The sequence below is a fragment of the Grus americana genome, chromosome 3 (assembly GCF_028858705.1).
Source record: "Grus americana isolate bGruAme1 chromosome 3, bGruAme1.mat, whole genome shotgun sequence".
Classification (NCBI taxonomy): domain Eukaryota; kingdom Metazoa; phylum Chordata; class Aves; order Gruiformes; family Gruidae; genus Grus; species Grus americana.
The window spans coordinates 100,415,903-100,438,621 of record NC_072854.1 but is presented as its reverse complement, the minus strand read 5'-3'; the positions used below and the strand labels follow the sequence as shown (position 1 = coordinate 100,438,621).

Below are 22,719 nucleotides of genomic sequence, written 5' to 3'. Positions count from 1 at the left end.
AATTCAGTGTAATTATCTAGGCAGCAGGCAAAGATTGTTACCAATTTCTCCAGCTTTTCTCCCTGTGGTAGCTGCATTTTAGTGACTGAACTGCCCTTTCTGTGCAAGTTGCTGGGCAAACAAGGAGAGGGTACACAGATGACCAAAGGAAAATTGGTCATTGGAGGACTTACCAGACAGTTTCAGACAAACAGTTGTACAGGAATGGAAAGACAATGAAAAGTTTCGCTCTCAGCTTCAGTTATGTATATAGTTCATAGCAAAAGTGACCAGTATGAACACTGAGTTAAAAGTAACACAGGCTAATGCAGTAATCTGCTTAGAAGCTACCCGCTTTAGGATACAATGGGAGGTTTTAAATGTAATTAATAGATTGAGATCCTAATACTAAACATAACCAAGTAATACAAGACCTGGCTGTAAAAAAATTCCTAAATCAACTTATGAATCCTGTACGATCCTGTTGGAGCATCCACAGTAGCTGGGAATGTAGGGAGAAGGAGACTCCATCAGCCTTTCGTGTTTCTTTGTCCAGAAGATAGTTATGCAGCCAGTGCACTGGCCTCATCATACAGGACTTCTGGCTCAAAACAAGGGGTTAGGGAGGAGACACACAAGATGCCCTAAAGAGCCATCATAATGCATAGGATGAATTAAGCGCCAGGAGGATAGGTGAACAGAATTTTTTAACAGCCAGACTGCTGAAAAATGGACACCGGAGCCAAGTGTTCCTGACACAAAACTGTCCCATGGCATCTATTTGAGATGAGGATTCACAGCCAAAAACCTGCTTTAGATTCAGATGCAAAGTCATGGCCTTCAGTGGGTTGTGTTAGAAAAAACATCTGTAAGCAACTAAGTAAAGCAGATATTGCATCTATAGGCAACATATTACAGAATACTTTTACCTTCACACACAGACACCTATTATTACAATATTCAGTAGGCCCATCTGTTTGGATAGTACGTAAATAACACATCCAGGAACACAGACAGCTAGGACTCAGCACACAGTGCCTATCCGCTGTTTTTGTCAGATAAAACCAACACATTTCTCTATTAATATAGTGCTTTATTGGCCAGCTTGTATGATTTACCAAGATTGCAGAATCCAGACATTAGCAAAATACTGACAGAAAAATATATGAACATCATTCTTAGGAAGTGAGGTTTTTTGTCTTTAAGGACCAGGAAAACAGCTGGTCCTGTTACAACAGCAAAGGGTGCAAAGATGCTGGACATCAGCTGAGGAAGAATACTCTTACCTAAAATGATCAATAGGAACCCAGTTCAGAGCAGCTCTTGAGTAACTTGTAAAGAGACTTTCTGGAGACCTTTTCCAAGCAAAGAAGGTTTTCCTTTCCCAGATCAGAAAGGCAGGATTGGAAGATTCATTCATTTCTGTCTTTATTTAAATAATTGAGAGTCTGTTAACTAAAGTGGTTGTGGCAGTCTCCTGCCAGGGCTGAAAGAGAGAGTGATAAGCCTAACATAGCTAATTACCGCAGCAACCATCCTAAATCCTCTCAGAATCTGTTTCATAGAAATATCACTTTTCTGTGGAATAATTACCTCTTACATGCCCAATCCTATTCCTGACATGCATATTTTAATGCTCTGACATTTTAATGCCATCTGCCGCCAAAAAGCCCAGCCTGCCACACTGTCAGAACTCAATCCACGCACCATCTTCCTACTCCCCATCATTTCACTCTTCCCCTGAATCCAGAGGAATTGCTTTTCCAATGCCCAGTGTTATGATTTACCCTTTGGCAGCGTGGGTAGGAGACACTACCAAAAGCAAATTATAGCAATTTTCAGGCTATTTGTATATTTTGTGGCTACGGTTTCTGTAAAGCGAAGAGAAATCAAAGCTGATTGCTCTTGGAAGCACCAACTGCCTTTAGATCATGTCTTCTGAGGCATTTGTGCATGCAATAGAAATAATCCCGTTTCCTACTTCTCAACCCACGGCGATGGAAAAAAAAAAACCTCCTCTAGTGTCAATTTACCTCAAATCAGTGAAGGGGCAGGTATGATGAAATTATAAAGTGCCTTCAGTCAGATGGGATTAGTTGAGGCTCTTATCTTCACTTTCCAATATCTTAAACATTGTCAACATTACCTTGCGTACAAAAAAGCAAAGAGAAACAAGCACATACACCACAGAGAGACAAAGTTTTATCTCAGACAATTTGAGTAGTAGGAACAGGTTGGTTTTTTCCCCTCTGATTTGGGAAGTCTAAACAGCGTGGCTTTACATTTCAGATTAAATCAATAAAGCACTAACAGTATTTAGGAAAGAGTTACAGTATTTTCCCCTATGTTGGGGCATTTCAGCAGAGCTGGGACTGTGCGCTGTACACTGAGCATGTACAGGTAAATGTGCACAAACAAGAAGAAACAGTACTTATGTCCTGATTTGCGGGAAACTGTTATTTTAAAAGCAATGCCCTCAATCCTGATTCCAGTTACGTTAGTTGTGAGATAGGAGCGCTTCTACAAAGAAGAAATACAAATAATCATTAATCATGAAGTTATTGAAAATACAGGAGCATTCTCCAACACAACTAGATTGCCAGAACTACATATATAACAACATGTAAAACTGTGCTACTGTTCTCTGTTCATTCTCCCTTATTGTTACCCCATTTTCTAAGTCTAGTGATTGACAACATGTATTATTCATTCCTATCAGGACTGGAAGATCATTGACACTGCTGCACAGTGCTCCCCTCCTTCCAGGCTGCCACTAATAATTTTACTGACCTGAGATTTCTCACAAAGTCAGCAGAACTGTGCACTGCACAACTGGTTGCCAGGTGCTCATATATAAATATTTCATTGATACCTAGTAGCAACAACTCAAAAAAACACAGATGGAATGATATTATACCCAGAATAAATTAATATAGACAGATCACAAACTGGTTTATGATATATAAAAGAATGCAAATAAACAGCTCTCTTTAGAGTTTCCTTTTGTTTCTTTGTATTAAAAAATGTTCATTAATGAGACATCTTTCCTAAAATAAAAAAAAAATCACACTGGTCTGAAAATTATAACCAAGATAAACCAACAAAACAGAGGAAGTCATGTTCATCATCCAATGTACATCTAAACAGAGTCATTTGGGAGCTTTCTTCATTAACATAATTTCCTAAGGGCTGGTACTAAATTGATTACACAGAAAAAGCACCCCATATCCCTTTAATGTTGATCACAAATTAAAAACAAATCAAAACGTAGGAAAAATAGGCATGCCAAACAAAGATACTGGCTTAAAGCACTTCTGGACCTTGTTTCAGGACTACTAAAGTACATCTCTGCATACTTTACAGCACATTTTGTTCAAAAGACAACATCAACAACGTGCAACAGCCTTAGGGGAAAGCTCTCAAGCCCGCTCTGGGGACTCGGCACGCTGGTGTGGCTCTCAAACACCTCTGCACTAATGCAGGCAGCGTGGGGAACAAACAGGAGGAGCTAGAAGTCTGCATGCAGTTACACGGCCAGAGTGCTGCGATGGATGGGCACAGGCTCTTCGGGAAGGCCGGGATGGGAAGGCCAGGAGGGGGTCTTGCCTAATATCTGAGAAAGCAGGTGGAGTGCGCGGAGCTCTGCCTGGGCATGGGTGTCACTGTACTGGGTATCTGCTATAGACTTCCTGACCATGAAGCAGGAGATAAGGCCTTCTTCCAACAACCAGAATAAGCCTCATGTTCACAGACCCTGGTCCTCATGGGGAGCTTTAACCACCCCAATATCTGTTAGAAGGATAACACAGCAGCCCTCAAGTAATCTAGCGTACTTCTGGAATGCATTGATGACCACTTTCCAACACAGATGATTGAGGAACCGACAAGGAACGGTGTTTCGCTGGACCTCGTACTTACGAACAACGAAGAACTGGCCAGGGACAGGAAACTCAGAGGCAGCCTTGGCTGCAGTAACCATGAGATGATGGGCTTCAAGATCGTGAGAGAAGGGAGCAGGGCAGAAAGCAGGACCACAACCTTGGATCTCAGGAGAGCAGACACCATCCTCTTCAGAGATCTGTTTAAAAGAAGCCCACGGGATATGGCTCTGGAGAGAAGAGGGGACCAGGAAAGCTGGCTGCTATTCAGGGACCACCTCCTTCAGGCTCAAGAAAGGTCCATCCTGACAAATAAGAAATCAAGCAAAGGCAGCAAGAGGCCTGCACGGAGGAGCAAGGAGCTCCTAACTGAACTCGGACATCAAAAGGAAGCGTACAAGAGGTAGAAATACTGATTTCACTGTTAGTCTTCTGAGGCGTTATGAGTCTGAACTATGGGACATTTTGATTGCTGATTTAATTTTAAATGATCCTTCTGACAAAACTAGGACCTACTGCATGCATCTCTGGGAAGACTTTTGCATCAGCAGTTCTTGGAGGCAGCATCAGGACCTAAAGTCGCATAGTTCTTCAGAGAGAAATAAAATCTTAATATCTATAAAACATATAGAAACAGAACAAAAAGTCTGTTGATCTCAACACAAGCATGAGGATCTATTTGAAGAAAATTGTTTGTACTATCAAGGTCTGAAGTTGTCTGTTATGAGGACACAAACAATAAAGCACAAAACGCTGACCCAACACCACGGCATTAATAACTTTGTTGCTTAACAATGAGGAGAAATTTTACTCCTAAGAAAAGTGGCCTAACATTTAGTCACATATATGCACAGTTATTCACAAGTTACTACACTTTAAAAAATGTTCTCTTCTTACTATAGGCTGGTATAAAATGTCAAGTCAGCAATTCTGTGGACTGATGATGTAAATACTTAGTATCTATAAAATAAGTCATAACAACATGTTTCCTATGTACTGCCCTCAAGAGATTTCCATAGGATACACGAGAGGAGTTGAGATGCTGTGACCGCTCTGAACAGGTTCTGGAGGGTCTATGCTACTCCAGTGAAATGATAATCACCCAGTCAAGATGTAAGCTGCCTCTGAGACTCTGATCATAATCAGCACAAAGATATGTCAGCTTTCTGTGATTAAATGATTTTTCAGTCTAGTCCTACGAATGATTTGTGCATCTACAGCTCTAGTGAAAGCATGTAACTCCAACACATTTGCTTCCACAGCTGAAACATCTTAATGAAAGCAGTCATTATTTTTCTAATTTACTTCTGAACTCTTCAGAGACACCATCAGCTGAAGCGAGACACTTCTGCCTGAATATTGCTTTCTGAGCCTTTTGTTATAAGTCATGCTTAAGGTGAAAGAAATTTGAGAAAAATAATTTCAGGCTTTCCCTGTTGATTTGGTCTGTGCACTTGACAACACTTCATAAAACCTTGTGTCACTGCTCCTTGCTTAAGGTGGATCAAGTTTTCATCTTTCCTCAGTTCAACAGAAGAAGAAAAAAACCCCAACATTTAAAACAGCAATTTGAGGCACAAAATAATTTGGAGAGCAACTAAGGGCATGTATGCTACTAGACACTTTTTGAAACTCACTTTTGAGCACTATGCCTCTGACCTGCACCCTGCATGCCCTTCTCTAAGCACTGTCCAAAAAGCAACAAAGGTTAATGTTCTATAAAACAGATACTTGTCTCCTAGCATTGAAATATCTTTTAACTTGGTAACATTAAGTACATAAGACCATGTCTACTTTGTGCGATCTGTGTATCACTATACCACATTTGCAGTTTTGTTGGCACCTGCCTTAACTCTTCTTCACAGATTGTGCCCAGAAATTCAACCACAGACAATTCAATCACAACTTTTCACTTAGTTATAGCTATGCTAACATTGCCACTATTCATTTTTGAGAATCGACAACCAAAAGAAAGAGATTGATATCACATCTACAGAAGATTACAATTAACAGAAGATTGGCCTGCAAGAGCAATTTCTGCCTGCTGTATTCAACGCTTTGTCCCTATTAAGGCTATTTTTTATATACAAGTGAAATACTGATAGCTTGTATACAATTTCTTAACTTGAAGTCAGGGCTTAATTCCCACCTGCTATAACAACTACTGTACGCAACTGGAAACCTGCATAAGACAGAATGCCCTGCAATACCACAAACCAAAACCCAAGGCAAAATCATGAGTAAGAAATTGCAAAATTATTTGTTATAACTTTTGCTCCTTAACCACTGCTCTTAAGTCATGCAAAGCTCTGACCAGACACTTCAAAACATCAACAAATCTTCAGTTCTGGAATCCGAAATCAGAGAAAACAAGGAAAATCTTGCAGAGGTGGGTATATCAGAGAACTAGAATGTTTGCCCATAAAAGCAAGGACAAAATTTCCAAGAAATGTGATGGAAATCCTGGCAACTGAAATTCTTAAAACCTGACTGAACGCAGCACCACCAGTACTGTACTAAACAACAGAGTAATACTCTAGACCACTGGACGACCACTCAAGAAGCTCTTCTCCAACTCCAAATTATGGAAGTCAAGGGACAATAAAAGCATCCAGGTAATAGACATCTCATTGTATCTTATCACCGAAACTAAGTTAATCCAAGAAATAAAATTTGGTTTCACACGACTGAAATCAATTGTTCATGTGACAAAAATTAAAAACCGCAAACCTTTTCTGCTGAGTTTAAGCTTAATTACTATCATGCCAATGTAGGCAGAATCATCTTGAAATAACAGTCCAGAATTAAGATATGAATCTGAAGCATTGTTATCAAGTTTTAATATAGGTGTTTCTTAAAATTGTCTCAGATTATGTAAAATATGTATTTGCAATTGTCATTTTGTGAGGTGTTAATTAGAAAGGTAAATTACACCTAATACTGTTTTTCTTTCTTCTGGCACTTTAATGCTAAAGCCTAATGACTTCTAAACATAAAACATTATTTCCTTTCATATTCCTCTTCATCAGTTCTGTAGGTATAGGATTGATCAGCTCTGCAAAATCTGCCTGTATTTTGGCAATAGGCTGTGTGATCCAAAAAGAAAGCAACACTTAAAAACTGCTAACGACTGCAAGTGCCAAGAGAGCACAGCTCCTACTCTGAGAGTTCAAAAAGAACAACATGCTGCAGGTAGCTGCCGCCTGGGAGAGCATTTCACCTACACGGCGGTAATTCTGACCTAAACCCATAAAGTCCAAAAGCCAGCGCACGCTACAAGCCATCACACACGAAGATGCCGCTCCTGACTTGAGAAGTTCACGAATCACGAATTGCTGAAGACAGTTTACCGACAAGGCTTGACCAGGCTGCACACATCTCCTCGCTACGTGCTCACTGCTAGCAAAGACAGAGTGCTCGGCCAGGGTGAGCTGTGTGCTGACCCCGCACGCTTGCTCTTGTAGTCAATTATTGCTCTAACCCACCAGGCTCCCCAAAGGAAGGTCTCCCAAAATCTGAGGAACTAAACAAGACTTCAGGTGACCTTCATTTCCTCAAAGTGGAGGCATCATCTCCAGTTTAAGAATCTCTGCCCTGCAAGGCGCCATAATTTTGTCTAATGATGCTTTGATCTTATGCAAGTTAGCACTCACATACTTGAAATATCAATTAAAAGAATTGCTCATCTGTTTTCCTCATCTAGCACTTCACAATGAAAAAAGGCCATTGCAAATTTGAAGATCCCATCTTCAGAAATGCATTTTGCCTAGTCAAGGCTTGCTACTAGCTTTACATACAGTTTCTTTGTACCACTTCATTCTTGCAGTGCTACCCCAAATAAAGAGTACGAATACAAACTCTCTCTACACCGATCATACCAATACTGGTTGTGACTAGATAACCAACAACTTAAAATACAATCTTTATGGGTCATTTTGTTGGTTCAGTTCAAATCACAGTGAGGGAAAGAAATCATAAATATCATTAAAAAAACATTTCCACAGAGAGAGGGAGAGAAAGAGGCTAAAGCAGGTTTCCATGGTTACTTTGTTAACCATCTCCATTTTGCTGTTTACGTAGTTTAAAAACTACAAGACAAGACACTATAAACAAGAAGAAATGAAATATTTATTAAGATCTACATTACAGAAAGCTCCCACCATATGTCATCTGTTTCAACAGCTGACTGCCTGATGAAGCTCTAAAAGATGTGCTGACATCTACCAGTCGCTGGTGCTATCAAGTACGTTACACAGGACAAACCCTTATTGAACACGCACAGCGGAAACCCTTGACTCAAGTTCATTTACTAATATTTCATCTGTAATTTATTTTCAGTAGAAGATGATCCCTTGCCTTGAGACCAATAATAAAATTGCAGGTATCTCTCTTATAAGTAAAAGCTCTTGCTTGGCTGTCAGCTAAAACTAACTGGCCACCAAAGGCTGCTCTCAAGCTCTATCCATTTCAACAGCTGCAGTTTTAATCGTTTACTTCTGATGCAAAAGAAGTTCCTCTTATCTTGAGTCATCACCCTAAATGAAAGGTTAATTCTGTATAACAGCACTTTTCAGCCAAAATGTCATCTAAATAAGGCCATTTTTATTTTGATATCCTGGAAACTTTTGTTTTAGCTAGGCTTCTTATAGTTTGAGGGAGGAATGTAACTCAGTGATACCACTAGTACTGGGAAGACTCCAGACTCGCACTCGAACACCAAGAAGTTCGATAGGGAGTCCCCAGTGCAGGAAAGTCAGGAGGTATTTTGAGTCCTTGGTATCTGAATATCAACTGCATTCAGTTAAGAGGCAGCACATAGCCTTAGGTCCTGTATGCGTAGTCATCATGCAGCAACCAAGCACAAATAAACCCAAGGTAGGTTAACTCCATTACTGACAGCAGTCCTGCAGCACCGATTTCAGCACAAGGTCACAAGTAAAATCAGAGAATCATTTAGGTTGGAAAAGACCTTTAAGATCATCAAGTCCAACCATTAACCTAACACTGCCAAGTCCACCACTAAACCATGTCCCTAAGCACCACATCTACATGTCTTTTAAATACCTCCAGGGATGGTGACTCAAGTAGTACAGTACAGACTATTTAAGTAGAGTACAGAGAACAAGACAGACATATTTTTCTAAGAAGCAACGTTTTTCCTGCTGTGTCTTGGCCAAAAAGCATCCTGGAAACTGTTGTGCAGCTTGAACACGATCAGCCTCTCTACCATCCTACAGGCAAAACTTCTGCATTTCACTGTTGCTGTGTGTTTGCAAAAATTTCTCTCAGTGAATACATTTATTATTCTTTTAGCCAATCTGCAAGTCCTGAAGAGGTCAGCTAATCTCTCCTCCATGGCAGGATCAACTCTATGTAGGTTACTCTCGAACAAGATTTTGCTCCTGAGTTGTTGCTACACTCTGAGGACATTTGAGTGAGAAAATTTACCTGAGCAACCCATGGCCTGTTTTGGCTTCCTTTTTCCATCTGTCCAGAAAAGAAATTTTATATATATTTATATATATAAATTTGCACTTGGCAGATCTCAAAGAAAAACACTACTGAAGTTTATATTCTAATGTTAGCTCTCTATCACTGATCAAAAAATTAAGGTCAGTATTTAAAACTACTATGCCTCACCAGCAAGTTGTAAATGTCTAAAATTTAATACTTTCAGAGCAATAGTCTAATCCAGATTTGAAAAGCAATTCATTGTACTGAAATGCTAGATACATTTTGAAATAATCTCTAAATCTACCAGAACTGTCTCTGAAAAGCACTAGCACATGGAATGCCATTATCCTTATGGCTAGAGCAGATAATGTTCATTATATAATATCGGTATTCACAAAAAATAGTAGAGCAATACTTATACATCCTGATTCTCTCTACACCAGTCAAGGTGGAAATCTGCTTTATTTAATGCTTTTTAAGTTTGGGGTAACATCCTGTAACTCAGGCAAGCAAACTGCATTTTGCTATTCACATAGAACAGGACAGCAGAGGTTGGAAGTGGAATTACTTTTCAAGTGTCCAGCTATGTTGCTTGCGAGAAAATGCTAAGTCTTCTCCAGGAGAAAGCAAACAAAACTGTGTAATGGCTGATAAAAAGTATTATCCTTTGGTTGCCATGACCTTAGGTCATTCTTCGGCTCTGCATGCAGGTACTGCAATTACATTTTGGGGATATAGTAGGAAGCCTACAGCGTGTTACTTTAATTTCAAATGGTAAGATAAATAGAAGTTTGCAGGGTTTGACCCCTCATTCCTTCAAAAATATGAGTTCTGCCCAATTATTTATTTGTGACCTTTAAGATGGAAGTCTGCATGAGATTTTGATTCACATGGGCTAACTTCTTCAGGATCTGAAGGAGTGTTTCTCCTGAAACTGCATATCATAAACAACATATATTTACAAAGACATTAATTGACATAATTTATACACGCTTTATTGATTTATTCTTAGCTGCTTAAAAGATCACTTTTCACTACGGTTCCCTATTTACATTCCACCCAAGTAAATGCAATTAAAAATACACGCAGACTGCAAAACCCCACAGCATTTCCTTCCCCCGCCCCCCCCCCCCCAAATTTCTATCTGTGATAGAACAATTCCAAATCAAATAGTTACTTCCTGGCCTGTTTTGTCATCTGTTCTTGGTGTTATGTAAAGAGCTTATACTAAATATCAACATTGAGCTCTTATATAGCATTCTTAATCCATAGATCTCAAAGTATTTTACAAAAGATGATCATTATCCTGCCTCAGCTATGAAAAGAAAAAACGTGGAGATCTTTAGGGTGAAATTCAGATATCACTGAATTCCCACAGTCCACAGTGAAGCTAGGATTGCACTTTACATCGCAGTATCACCGCTCAGCCAGAACAGCATCCGTATCCTCAGACAGATCCCAGAGCCTTCCATAACACCGGTGGCCTGTGAGTTGCACTCAGCAACTCCATGTGCCATTTAGGAATCAATCCAGAGAGAATATGGCTTTCAATACGGTATCCTATTCACCTTGGCGTTCACTAAAATGCCTCCCATCCCACACACGCAGCACTTTAACAATGTACTCTACCTTCTCCCGGGTATCCTGCTTCCAGCTCTAAACACACTAACACAGCCATCAGTGCTGTAAATAACTGCAGTCAAGTCCTCTACTCAGGCTTTACTACTGAAATCAATACTGCTGCAGACAGATATACAGATATCAAGGTCTAATGACGCCACTCAGGTGTCTCAAAGTATTTTCACCTCCACACTGAAATCCTCAAAGCACCTGATCTGTGGGTAACTAGATATGAGTTATCAAGCCTCCTGCCTTCATCCTTTTCTCCCCTCTTTTAGATTTGTTTCCTGTGCTCACTCTTAGCACCTTGCTCAAAGGTAAATATTTAAACTCTCAGACTTCTTCGACTCTATAAACTCCCCTGGACTATTCAGAGACCCTAGAACCAAGTCTATGTATTGGAGTTTACACGGTCAGGGACAAGGACTGAAAGCAGACTGCGTATTAACCACCACACAGGTTACTGACTGGGGTATTGATCTGATTGCAACTGGTCCGTGCTACTGCAGTGCCCTAACATAAGCAGTAAAGCTATCTACTTCAGTAACACCTCCAATAACGTACTATCCAGGTGTGATGATCTGAGAAAAGTTTCTGACTTCTGACTTCAGACTGATGTTAAGGGGTTGTTGTTTTGACATGCTATATATCACAAACCACCCCAAAAACTCTTTGGACCCAGGCAAAGTCAAGCAACCTGACCCTGAGCACAAAGATAGGCTGAAGAGCTGTGATCTTCAGGCCAGGATTCAGAACACTTCGGTCCCCAGCACGCTCCGTGTGGTAAGGTCGCCAAGGAAGAGAAACGCATGCAAGCTTTCCTTCCCACAGGGATGGAGTCATTCGGTATTCCACTGTGCTAACCCAGTTAGGTTATTCTGAGCAGCTGTTCCTAGAATGCCATATGCTATATGAACTACCTACTGCCTGAACCGGTACTTTGAGGAAGAGAAAGCATAAAAGTAGAGGAGGTCACATAATAGATTACATCTTCTAGGATGCACATTTCCTAGAATGGGACCATCTTCAAAAAAACCCCAAACCCCACAGAGGCAGTCTTATGGACTCCCATGTCACTCCCTGCAACATTTCCCATGCAGAGAAAGACGTTCTAGAGAAAGCACGGGTTAAACACACAAAGTTTCACCCGTTCCCAAGCTGAGCTAGGCACGAGTGAAGTACAAATGCGGAAAGACAAACCGCAGCCCTGCGGATGTTGCCAGGCAGCTCTTCCTGCCTGCGTTTAGGCAGACTACACTAGAGCAGACTCCAGCCGACTCCGGTTTCTGACCGACCCGGTGAGCACCGCCCGGGCGCGGAGGCAACGCAACGCAATGCAATGCTCCGCAGCGAGCGAGCGGCCCCGCAGGCAGGCAGCGCCCAGCGCGCGCTGCAGGCAGCGCCAGGGCAAGGCCGCCCCCTGGCGGCAGCGAGGGGCCGCGCTGGTGGAACCGCCCGATCGCCGCGGCGAGGTCCCGGGGCGCGCCCGGCTGAAAGTCGCGACAGCGACGGGAAGCCCGAGTGTCCTTTTGGAAACACTGGTCCCCAGGGACCGCTGCCACCGCGGCCTTCTCCGGTACCGAATTAGCCGCCAGCCAAAAATAACGCCGCGGTAATTGCAGGGGTTCGCTCTCCCCACGGGGCAGGGGAACCAGGGCGGCAGGTCCGTGACGCGTTTGTTTGTAAGGGGGGGATGAGAGGTAGTAACCTCCGAGCAGCGCCCGCTCCGGCTACAAAGGTTTACTCTGAAACGTGTGCCGGCTAAGATGGAATTTATGGCAGCTATGGCGCATACAACCAATTTACCAGAAGCTGGGAGTAGAAAAGAATGCTCTTTTCATCCTATTTTTTTTTTCCGGCACTGGTCTACATCTTAACAATTCCAATATACTCTCACACCAAAATAGCACGTGGCTTTCCAAAACACACCTAAAACAGAAAACATGAAATAATGTTGAGATTGAAGTTTATACCAACCACATCCTACTACTTGGAAGTTATAATCATGTCTCTTCACATGCCAAAGTAAAAATATGGACCCACAACACATGGCAGAAAAAAAGAGACATTAAAAGTGAGAAAGACAAAAGAATTAACAAAGTTAAGCAGAAATTTGTAAATTTATACTCCAGGTCATATAAAACCTTTATACGTATGTTTAGCTTTAACTACAAATGCTTGGTGGAACTGGAAGCATTACATAAATAATATTTTTTTATTATAAATAACATTTCTTATATATTCAGGTTTGTGACTCTGAAATACAGGTTGCTGCAGTTATAAAAGACGCCGAGTCCCTCAGACTGAAACCACACATAAACTCCAGCCAAATTCTAGCCCTTAAAGTCAGGGACAAAAGTGCCATAATTTCCTGGACTTCGCAAAGAATAAATTCAGCATCCTTCCAATCTCAGGTGGTTCAAGACTCCTGGGCACATACTTTCTGCTATTATATTGAAATACAGCCTTTGATCTACCGCCATTACACTACTCGGTGAAATTATTTAAAAGCGGCCTAAAGTGAATCTCAAAATACTTCACGTTCCACAAACGACATATTTCTTGCTCACAGATAGTAACTCAAACACCCTGCAACAAAAATAACAAACTGTTTTAATTCACAGTTGCAACACATAAACATGATGAGATCTGTACCTTGTTAATCCCGACTTTGCCACTACAACAGTTTAAGTTAAATGTCACATTTACATAACATTTACATAAAGATTCAGTTTTGTTTATACAAAACCCAGCCTTATTTTTGCAACATGCTCAATGCTAATTCATTATGTAACAACAGATTGTTTTCTCTATTACAGAAAAAGTTTAATTCTGAGAAGATGTTTGAGAGGCTGCAGTTGCTCTGAAGCAATTTAGCATCATTCTTCATTACTGTCCGATCAAGGTTTTTCTGTTGTTTGATTTCTGGGGTATTTTTTTTTAAACAAATTTGAGGGTGTTTTTGGACACTGTCCCACTCTAAGCAAGACACCCCAACTGATTTCACACGTCACAGCCACTTGCACAGTTCATACTTATGCCCAGCGCACACGGAGCAGAACATTCGCGGAGCCTCCCAACACAGCTCACGAGAGTTCAGCTTTGGACTTTAACCGCAGTAAGGCTGGATCTTGTGGTTTGAAACATTTTAGAAGCTTTCAAGCTCTGCCCAGTTTGGTTTGGTTGGTTTTTTACTACCACTTCAGTGGTATCACTGCTTTCAACAGGAACACAATTAGACTGGTGCTGACCCCTTCAAAAATTGCCAGCACCAGCAAACATTGCAAAACTTCCAGCACGTCTCAAAGCAGAGCTCACGGGAATCTGCAATGCGGCTGGATGTAACGGCAATATTTTACAAAAAGAGCGATAGCTTTCAGCTCCTCCATGCAGGGGTCTCTACAGATAGACTGACTGCTGTTCTCTTCTGTATTTTAGAACTTTAAAATGATTTTTGCAGAAAACCTAAAGGCCCATATTGAAAGTAAATTTAAACAAGAAATAACTCCTAAGCCAATACCACCACCCCTTCACTGTAATAAAATAAACACTTTACCTTTAAAACTACTTATAAATTAGACACAAAGCCATTCAATCACTAGATGTGATTGCTACAATTGCTTTTATTAGCAAGACGACTACATTCTTGGGTTTCCAATGTGCTAACTTAATCACAAAATTTCAGGTCAGTCTCTACAAGGGCTGTCTCCATCACCAGATGTACAAAAGATGGCAAGAATCACCTTTTGCTCTTCCTAGCTCCTGGGCTAAGGAGGTACTGTTACAGAGGAGCTTTTTCGTCCCAGAGGGACTTTTTCATCCCAGAGGATGTTTTTGTCATGTAACTTGGAAACAGCCTGTTTCTGTGTTAGTCTGTTCTAGAAGCTTCTTTCACAGCTGGACATCCTTGACTGAAAACACTGCTTCTGGTATTTCTACCGCCTTTATCTGCGCTGCTCCTGAAGAGCACAGTGATCCAAGGAAGTCAAGACTAGTGAATATTTGTTATAGCCTCGTGTCCTCGTCCTTGCTTAGTTCAAAGGCTAGGGATTGGAGGCAGAACGGACCCAAGAGAGAATGAGAACAGCAGTTACACATATTCTACACACAGTGGTCCCACCTGCGTGTGACAAGTTAAGTACCAGCATCACTGGATCCTTCCCCAGGAAGTGTATCAGTAGATTTAAGTGGAATGATGCAGTGTGTCACTTGCATCTTTGACAGTTTTTACGCTGTACATTACTTTGACAACTACAGCTAGATATAAATTGTTTTCCTGCTTAATCAATACAGCACCTTTATACCAGCACTGATCCAAGTGAGAAAAATGAGACAGAGAATAAAGTTGTCAGAGATATACCACAGGAAACACAAAACAAAGAATACTGCTTATTCAATGGATCTCCCACAGACACACAGGCTACATACAGAAGTCAAACACATCTGCTCCTACCAGTCATCCAGGACTCCTCGGCAAAGCAGGACAAAGATTTGGCAAAATTAGTTAGGATTAACCTCATTTGGAATAGATTGGTGAAATCTACACAATGCACAAGTTGCCCCTTAGGGCACCATATTTTTCTCACGATGTCTGAAGGAAGGTGAGGGCAGCACTGTGGCCCATTTTTATGGCAGAAGACTAAGGTTACATGCTGACTAAACACACAGTCTGAAAACAGACAGGAAGTCCTGAGGGTAATAGCCATTGGGGAAACACTAGGGGACCGCACAGGGCACAGGAAGACAAAGTTGGTGTATTTGTATCCACACCACCTATCAGAAAGGGCCTGTGGCGTGAATGATCTCCAGAACAACGCTTAGATTTTTGTTCTTAAAGAAATGATTTGGTTTGCTCCAGAAGAGTATGGGCATACATTGCTGTGAGAGTTGGGGTTTTTCAGCCTGGAGAAGAGAAGGCTCCAGGGAGACCTTATTGCGGCCTTCCAGTACTCAAAGGGGGCTTACAAGAAAGATGGGGACAGACTTTCTAGCAGGGCCTGTTGCAATAGGACACAGGACAATAGTTTTAAACCAAAAAGGGTAGATTTAGAAGAGATAAGTAAGAAATTTTTTACAATGAGAGTGGTGAAACACTGGAACAGGTTGCCCAGAGAGGTGGTAGATGCCCCATCCCTGGAAACATTCAAGTTCAGGTTGGACGGGGCTCTGGGCAACCTGGTCTAGTTGAAGATGTCCCTGCTCATTGCAGGGAGGTTGGACTAGATGACCTTTAATTGTCCCTTCCAACCCAAACTATTTTATGATTGTTGTACATGCAGTAAGGATGACTAGGTGACCAGGACACAGAGTGAACCAAAAGCAAAACTTCTTGACAGAGCAGAGGAGAAAGGATGCATCCTTGTGGGGCTTTACACCTAGTAATTTCAAAGGCAGAGGCAGTTATCCAAATACCTCTTATCAATCCTGTCACAAGAAAAGTGGAATCTCTTTAATACTGTGCTGCCCAGCCCAGCTACAGTATATTAGAACATCAATAGTATTTTATGGGCAGCCACATTCAAAGCAGCAGCAGAGAGACTGTATAGCATTAGCACTGGTATTTGGCTCCCACAGACAGCCATGCTTTACACTGCATCCCACGTGGCATCCCAGCAGGAAATCTGTGTCTAGCTGGAGCCCAGAATCACCTCTGATCTCACCTAGCAATGGAGTCAGAGGAGGGATGCAATACAAAGCGAAAGGGACTGCTGCATCAGATGTTGACTTTCCAAGAATGGAGCGTGTTAGAGAAGGTAAAAGCTCAGAAGTATTGTGTTGTTGGGGTTTTTTTTGTCTGGCTGGGTTTGCTGTTTGGTTTTTTGGTTGTGTTTGTTGGGTTTGGGTGTTTTTGTGGTTGTGTTTTTTTTAAAAAACAGAAACAGCAATGGCAAGAACTGCTTGTTTTTTTAAGCAGGGGCATAGATCTCTCCAGCTTGGGATGGCTTGAATATTGTTCAGCTCTTCAGCAGTTCCCATAGGGGTTATACTTAGAGTGACTTCTCACCATCTCAGTAAAGAGTTATGATGTCTTTTGGGAGGAAATATGCACTTTTTCTAAAATTTTACACAGGAACTGATCTCAGGGCTACCATTCTGAATGGAGTGGAATAACAAGGAAAAAAGCCTGATTTATTATAAAATTTACTTAAACCAGTTATCGGATAGTTCATTATCATCATCATTCTGTTATTCTTTTGGGTAGCATGGAAATATGTAGGGTCCTATGGGATTCCACAGAGAATGGAAACACAAGTTGACCCAGCTGATGAACAGACTTTTCCTTACTTTCTTTCATGGGAGTACCTAATTTAGAGCCATAATCCCTCTTTTGCCATGCAACCATTCTGCCCTTACATGGAGCTGCCCTGTTTCTAACTAAAAAAAAAATAGTAGAGGTGGCAACACATTAATTTTAATCACAGAGCTGAACTATGCCTTGCTTCACCTGAGAAAACTAGAAAAGGAGATGCTTTTCAAGTTCTGTATTTGGGAAACCTTTGCACCAGGTAATAAGCTAAACCTAAATAACCTGCAACTCTAAATAAGCTAAAGTAATTGCAAGCCATGTGAGCACTGCTAACAGATGGACACCTTTGAGAAACATTGGGAATGCTTTGAAAAGAGCTGCAGGACCATGCAAGATCTGTACTGGAATGAGTATGATTCACATTTTTCCAAAGGCACAGCAGTGCTGAAAGTGTGGAGATTTTTCAAAAGGATCATGCCTCCAGGAACTGTCAATTCTTCTCCACTGCCCTCATCAGTGCTGCCCTAAAGGAAGCACTGTTTGGCATTAGGACAGTAAATATTCTCATATGTTCATGATTTTATTTCATCTAATGCCCTGTTCTCAGCACTGGATGAAATGCCTGGATAAAATAGCTTCAGTGAACAAACAGCACCAGGCAGCCTCTCTTGCTCTTTCCCCTTTGAACTGCTACCCCAAAGGCTATTTTTATGCATTTTGAACTCTGAAAATACATCCATTGCTCCATTTTCAGAATACCTAGATTTAGGAGAAACAGGGTTGGTTTTCCTGTAGTCACAATGAAAAAATATTGTTATGTTTGTATAGTACTTGTGTGATTTAAGTGACATTGATTAATGATTTTGCCAATACTAAAAAAAAGTAACAAATACTTTATCATTGTGTGAAAACAGTTGGCAAATGACCTTCTAAGTATGGTAGTACATTTTTAATGGGTAGTATCAAAACCCAGTTTTCATCTTGAAATTACTGATCTTTCCTCCATGAATTTCTAGGATCTCTGCTTCAAACACTATGGTATAGCTAACAAATGTTCAAGGCCCAGACCCCGACGTACTCAATTGCACTTTAATCTCACAAATAGTAGTTCCATGATAACACCATATCTCAGCATGAGAGTAAAGCAATTAGAAGTCTCATGTTACAATCCAGTTGAGCTGAAGCCAGTAAACACCACATAATTAACCTTTTCAGTATAATATATACTTTTCAATAATACATTTAAAATTATGGTATTTTTAAACCTGAGCTATGTTAAATGTATCAGAAGCATAGTTCAAGCCACAGCTAGATGGCTGGGCAGAAATTTTTATATTTATTTTTTCACTAAAGAACACAGAAGCAGGTGTGTAGCTGTAATTCTGTGATAATGTCATGCTTCACTCAGGCAAGCCATTGACTCCATACACTAGGCTATGTAGAATTCTAGTCCCTTCAATCAGCATTTTAGTAAGTAATTAGGCACAGATTGCCCTTTCAGTAGAGACTGTTTTTACTTTTGTTGGCCTTGCATTTTATGTTTGAAGTGTCATACCTGGTTCCCTGTTCTACTGCAGAGTGGCATCCTTATATTTAAAACAATATGGTATTTCTCGAACATTTCAAATCTCGGGTCATAGATTTTTAACCCTTCCTGCAATGGTTTGTTTGGGTTTCCCCCCCACACTGTATTTCACACATAGTAACCCAAACTGTGAAGAGGGCCATTTACAACATACTATATGAACACAGAAGAAGATCTGCAAGTTCAAGAGCAGAGACTGTCTAAATAGGCAAAAACAAAGGCAGTAATTTTCTAAAGGTCACATGGCAGACCAACATCAGAGATATAACACTAAGTCCTCTGCTTCCTAGTCCAAAAAGTCATCTACTAAAAGGAAAGAAATTTTCAGTTAAGGAAACCCAAGCAAAACTCATACTGCTACAACAGAAGGGGATAATATTTCCTCCTTAGCAGTACAGTTACAGAGAAAGTATCTGATGGCTTCCCAAGCGGTTAACAGGGGTAGGTGACAGAGTGAAGTATTGAAGCCAAGGTTAGAACACCACACTGCATAGAACCCACAGTGGGCTTTGAAAAAAGTGACACATTAGTCAAAGATGACATTCAACTCATTCAAATTCAACAACTACTTGCGGTTCGGGGATTGCATGAGTGTATAATTCCAATACTGCATCTCCACAGGACATAAAACAATGCAGTTTAAGAGAAGAACATCTTATTACATTCTTTGTATTACACAAGTGAAAGCATGTTTTGTGGCAGAAGCATTAAGAGCTCAGACTTAGTACATCACTGCTTACCATGATTCTATTCTTGTTTAAATAGTTGTACGTATTCCCAGGAGACCTTGTGCACTGTATTCCCTTTACAACTGTAGGTTTTTTTTAAACCAAGTCTCATATGATGACTTCAAATTCTTATATGATTATTTAAAGATAAGTCAATCTCCTGGTCAAATTATAGATGCAACTTTTTTTAGAACTGATACCACAACTTGAATACATTAAAACTGTATCAACACACTGAAATGCATGTATCTTCAGCAATATGGACACTATGGCTTTAGTAAAGACAACTGTCTGTTAAAAGCTGTCATGTTAAACAAACACATAAAATAGCCCTAGTGTTACAAAGCCTACTGCTCAAAGGTTACGAGATGTCAGGATAGGGGTTTGCCTGTGCAACCTTAAAAGAAAACTGATTTTCCCTGAGACATAGGCATTGTCTGATCTCCTTTCACTTTTTTTTGTATTTAGTTTAAACCACAAAAGCACAGTGCTCAATATGATACTACCCAGTATTCTTCCCTTTAAGAGATGCCCTTTGTATTATTGTCCAATTGGCACCCAGACCTTGGACAGGGAATTACCATTTTTTCCTGGATTTTGCCATGGTACTAATAATCTAGAGAAGCTAAATCTGAAAGGAGTATCTCAGATACTTTAGAGGACAAAGTGAAAAGAACACTTACAAGTGATGTCAAGTCTAAGGCAGAGAGATGCTTCTAGGCATTTATCATTCTGTCTGGACCTGTATGCTGGTTGTACTAGCTACAGTCAAGAGCAGTTAGCAGTGTTCTGAAAACATTACAAAATACATGCTTCAAGTGAGTGACCAGAGCAGTGAAAAGCAATCAGGAGCAACCAATCTGTTAGGGAGCCTGTGAACCAGTGCTGACAAACTCTGTATTAAGGCCACAAGGACTCATGAGTGTGACGGCTTAGCAGAATCTTTATCCAGCAAATACAAAGCAGCCTAAAATAATGAGTTCAGTAGCAAGGCCAAATCAAGGGAAGCCTAAGATCACCCAATCCTTATGGTGGTACCCAAACAACGTGCTCTGGCTCATGTACTGCATTCATTCTTCCAAGGTAAAGTTCTTCACAGATGGATACTGCAACACTTTAGGTGGGATGAAATAAGTGAAAGAATGAATTTTCTAAGGGCCTGAAGACCATGGCAAACTTCATCTTTCATGGTACACATCACACTTCTTTGTAAAGGTCAGTAGCTAGTGATAGGTATGTTACTAAAAACGAATGCAAGCACATTCTTAGTGAACACCTGTGATTTTGCTCACACAAAAGAACTCCAAACAGCAAAAACAGTTTCTCAGTGTAGCATTCAAACGCATTAACCTCACTTTTCCTGTTGAAGTGCCCTGCTTTAATCACTGCACTCCTCTAAATGTCAAACAAGACACAATTATTTCACTTTCCTTATTTATCTTCAGAACATAATCCATCCCATACATTGAATCAAATTTTCTATTGAGAAAATAAAACTGCTCTCCACAGTCAATTTCCTACAAAATTCAAGCTCTTATTAGGAAGTACAAAGGTTCTTGAGTTTCTAGTGGAAAAACGCTAAAAAAGTTTTTCTTCAGTACAAGAAAAATTAAGACGACTTGTTTAGGAATGAGTGGAATACTGCCACTGAAATTTCCTGAGTTAAGGTTTTCCTGAAGACATTCCTTAGAGAATGACATTGGGTACACATCCAAGCCAAACAGTTCAAGTTTCTCAAACTAATATATAAGTGGAAGACAAAAGAGGATCTTGCCACAGAAAATATCAAGTTCACATGACCAGTTTAACAAAATGCTGTTTAATAAGGAATTGCAATTCAAAATAAACTTTAGCTTACCTGACCAGGAAGCGATGTAGCCCAACATCAAAACTTCTGTAAGAAAAAAGTCACCACATTTTAATTATTAAAAAATACAACTATGTTGAATATTGTACAAACACTGTATTGCAAAACAATCAATAATACCAAAGATAAATATAAGATTACCAGAATTAATAAAAACACAAGTGTAATATACAATTTCTTTTTGTAATGACGTGAAATTTAAGATTATCATCATATGGAAAAATTTAGATTCATGTTAAAAAGTCACAAATCCCTATTGAATATCTCTTCAATAAAGCAATAAGATCGAGAGTAGTATGCTTTATGTGGGTTCTAAATTGTGTATATTCTGTTACTAGAAATAATTTAACCATCCTGATGACCAGTGACTCCGCATGTTTCCTGTCACATGCAGGTGGATCCTTTATGCAAAACTACTACGGAATCCTTTCTTTCCCCTTTTCTGCTCCATACTGCACTAAAAATGCAAGTGATTGCTGTGAACTCTCTCCATGATACAGAATAATCAAAGAACCCCCTTATGTCTCCTTCAGATCCACACAATATACTAAGAAGTGGGCCTCAGCTCTGGTGAGGAAAATAACTTTGAGGACTTTTGACAATAAGTACAAGTTAGATCACATTAAATCACAAGAACCATGCCTGAAAACTTTAGTGCTAACAACCTACATTGGCATTTACTGCCAGTGTTTCTTTCCCTTTTGTTTCCTCCATCCCTCAGCCAGCAAGGAGAATCAAGCTCATGAACAACATGCTAACAAATCCTTGCCACTACAGGCAGGTATTTACTGATTTGAGATATTTACCTAATTTCTGAAGTATGTGCTAGTTTTATGGGACTATCAATATAAGCCCAGATTAACTGTGTGCATAACAGCACAACTGGAAAATACAAGTGTCGTCTTTCTAGTGCTGGACCTGCTCTGAAATGGGCTTACATTCTGTACACAGAAAACATTTTAGCATATACTAAGCTCTTGAGCATCCTCTTCCGAAAAACCTAATTGGTCATTTGAAGGGAACAAATTTCTTACTTAAAAGCTGCCTCACAACAGAAAAAAAATATTCTGCCAGAAACATGTACATGATCATCATTAAAACTGTATTTTCACATTCCTTTCCTAAAATCATTCCCCATTTTACGCTGTTATATTACTGTGTAATTATGCTGCGTGAAGTGTATCCAGTTATCTTTCTGCATTCCTCCTGCCTGGACACACACTGTAACTTGGCTCCCCATCTTCACTAAAATAATCTGTATCAGAGCTGCCCACAACCTGTATTTATAGCTCCGAAAAAACTTTTGTTCCTAGGGCCAAGCACTTCAGTATGTTTGTGCTGGGATGGGGAGAAGAAACTTG

At 40.3% G+C, this 22,719-nt stretch overlaps 1 protein-coding gene across 2 annotated transcripts in view; it reads right to left on the bottom strand.

Moving 5' to 3' along the window:
- HHAT (hedgehog acyltransferase) overlaps positions 1–22,719 on the bottom strand; it is a 160,624-nt gene that overhangs the window by 102,122 nt on the left and 35,783 nt on the right. For both annotated transcript variants that reach the window (XM_054822034.1, XM_054822036.1), the window contains exon 9: positions 21,350–21,385. In XM_054822034.1, the coding sequence (XP_054678009.1) occupies positions 21,350–21,385 (36 nt within the window). The remainder of the gene's footprint in view (positions 1–21,349; positions 21,386–22,719) is intronic.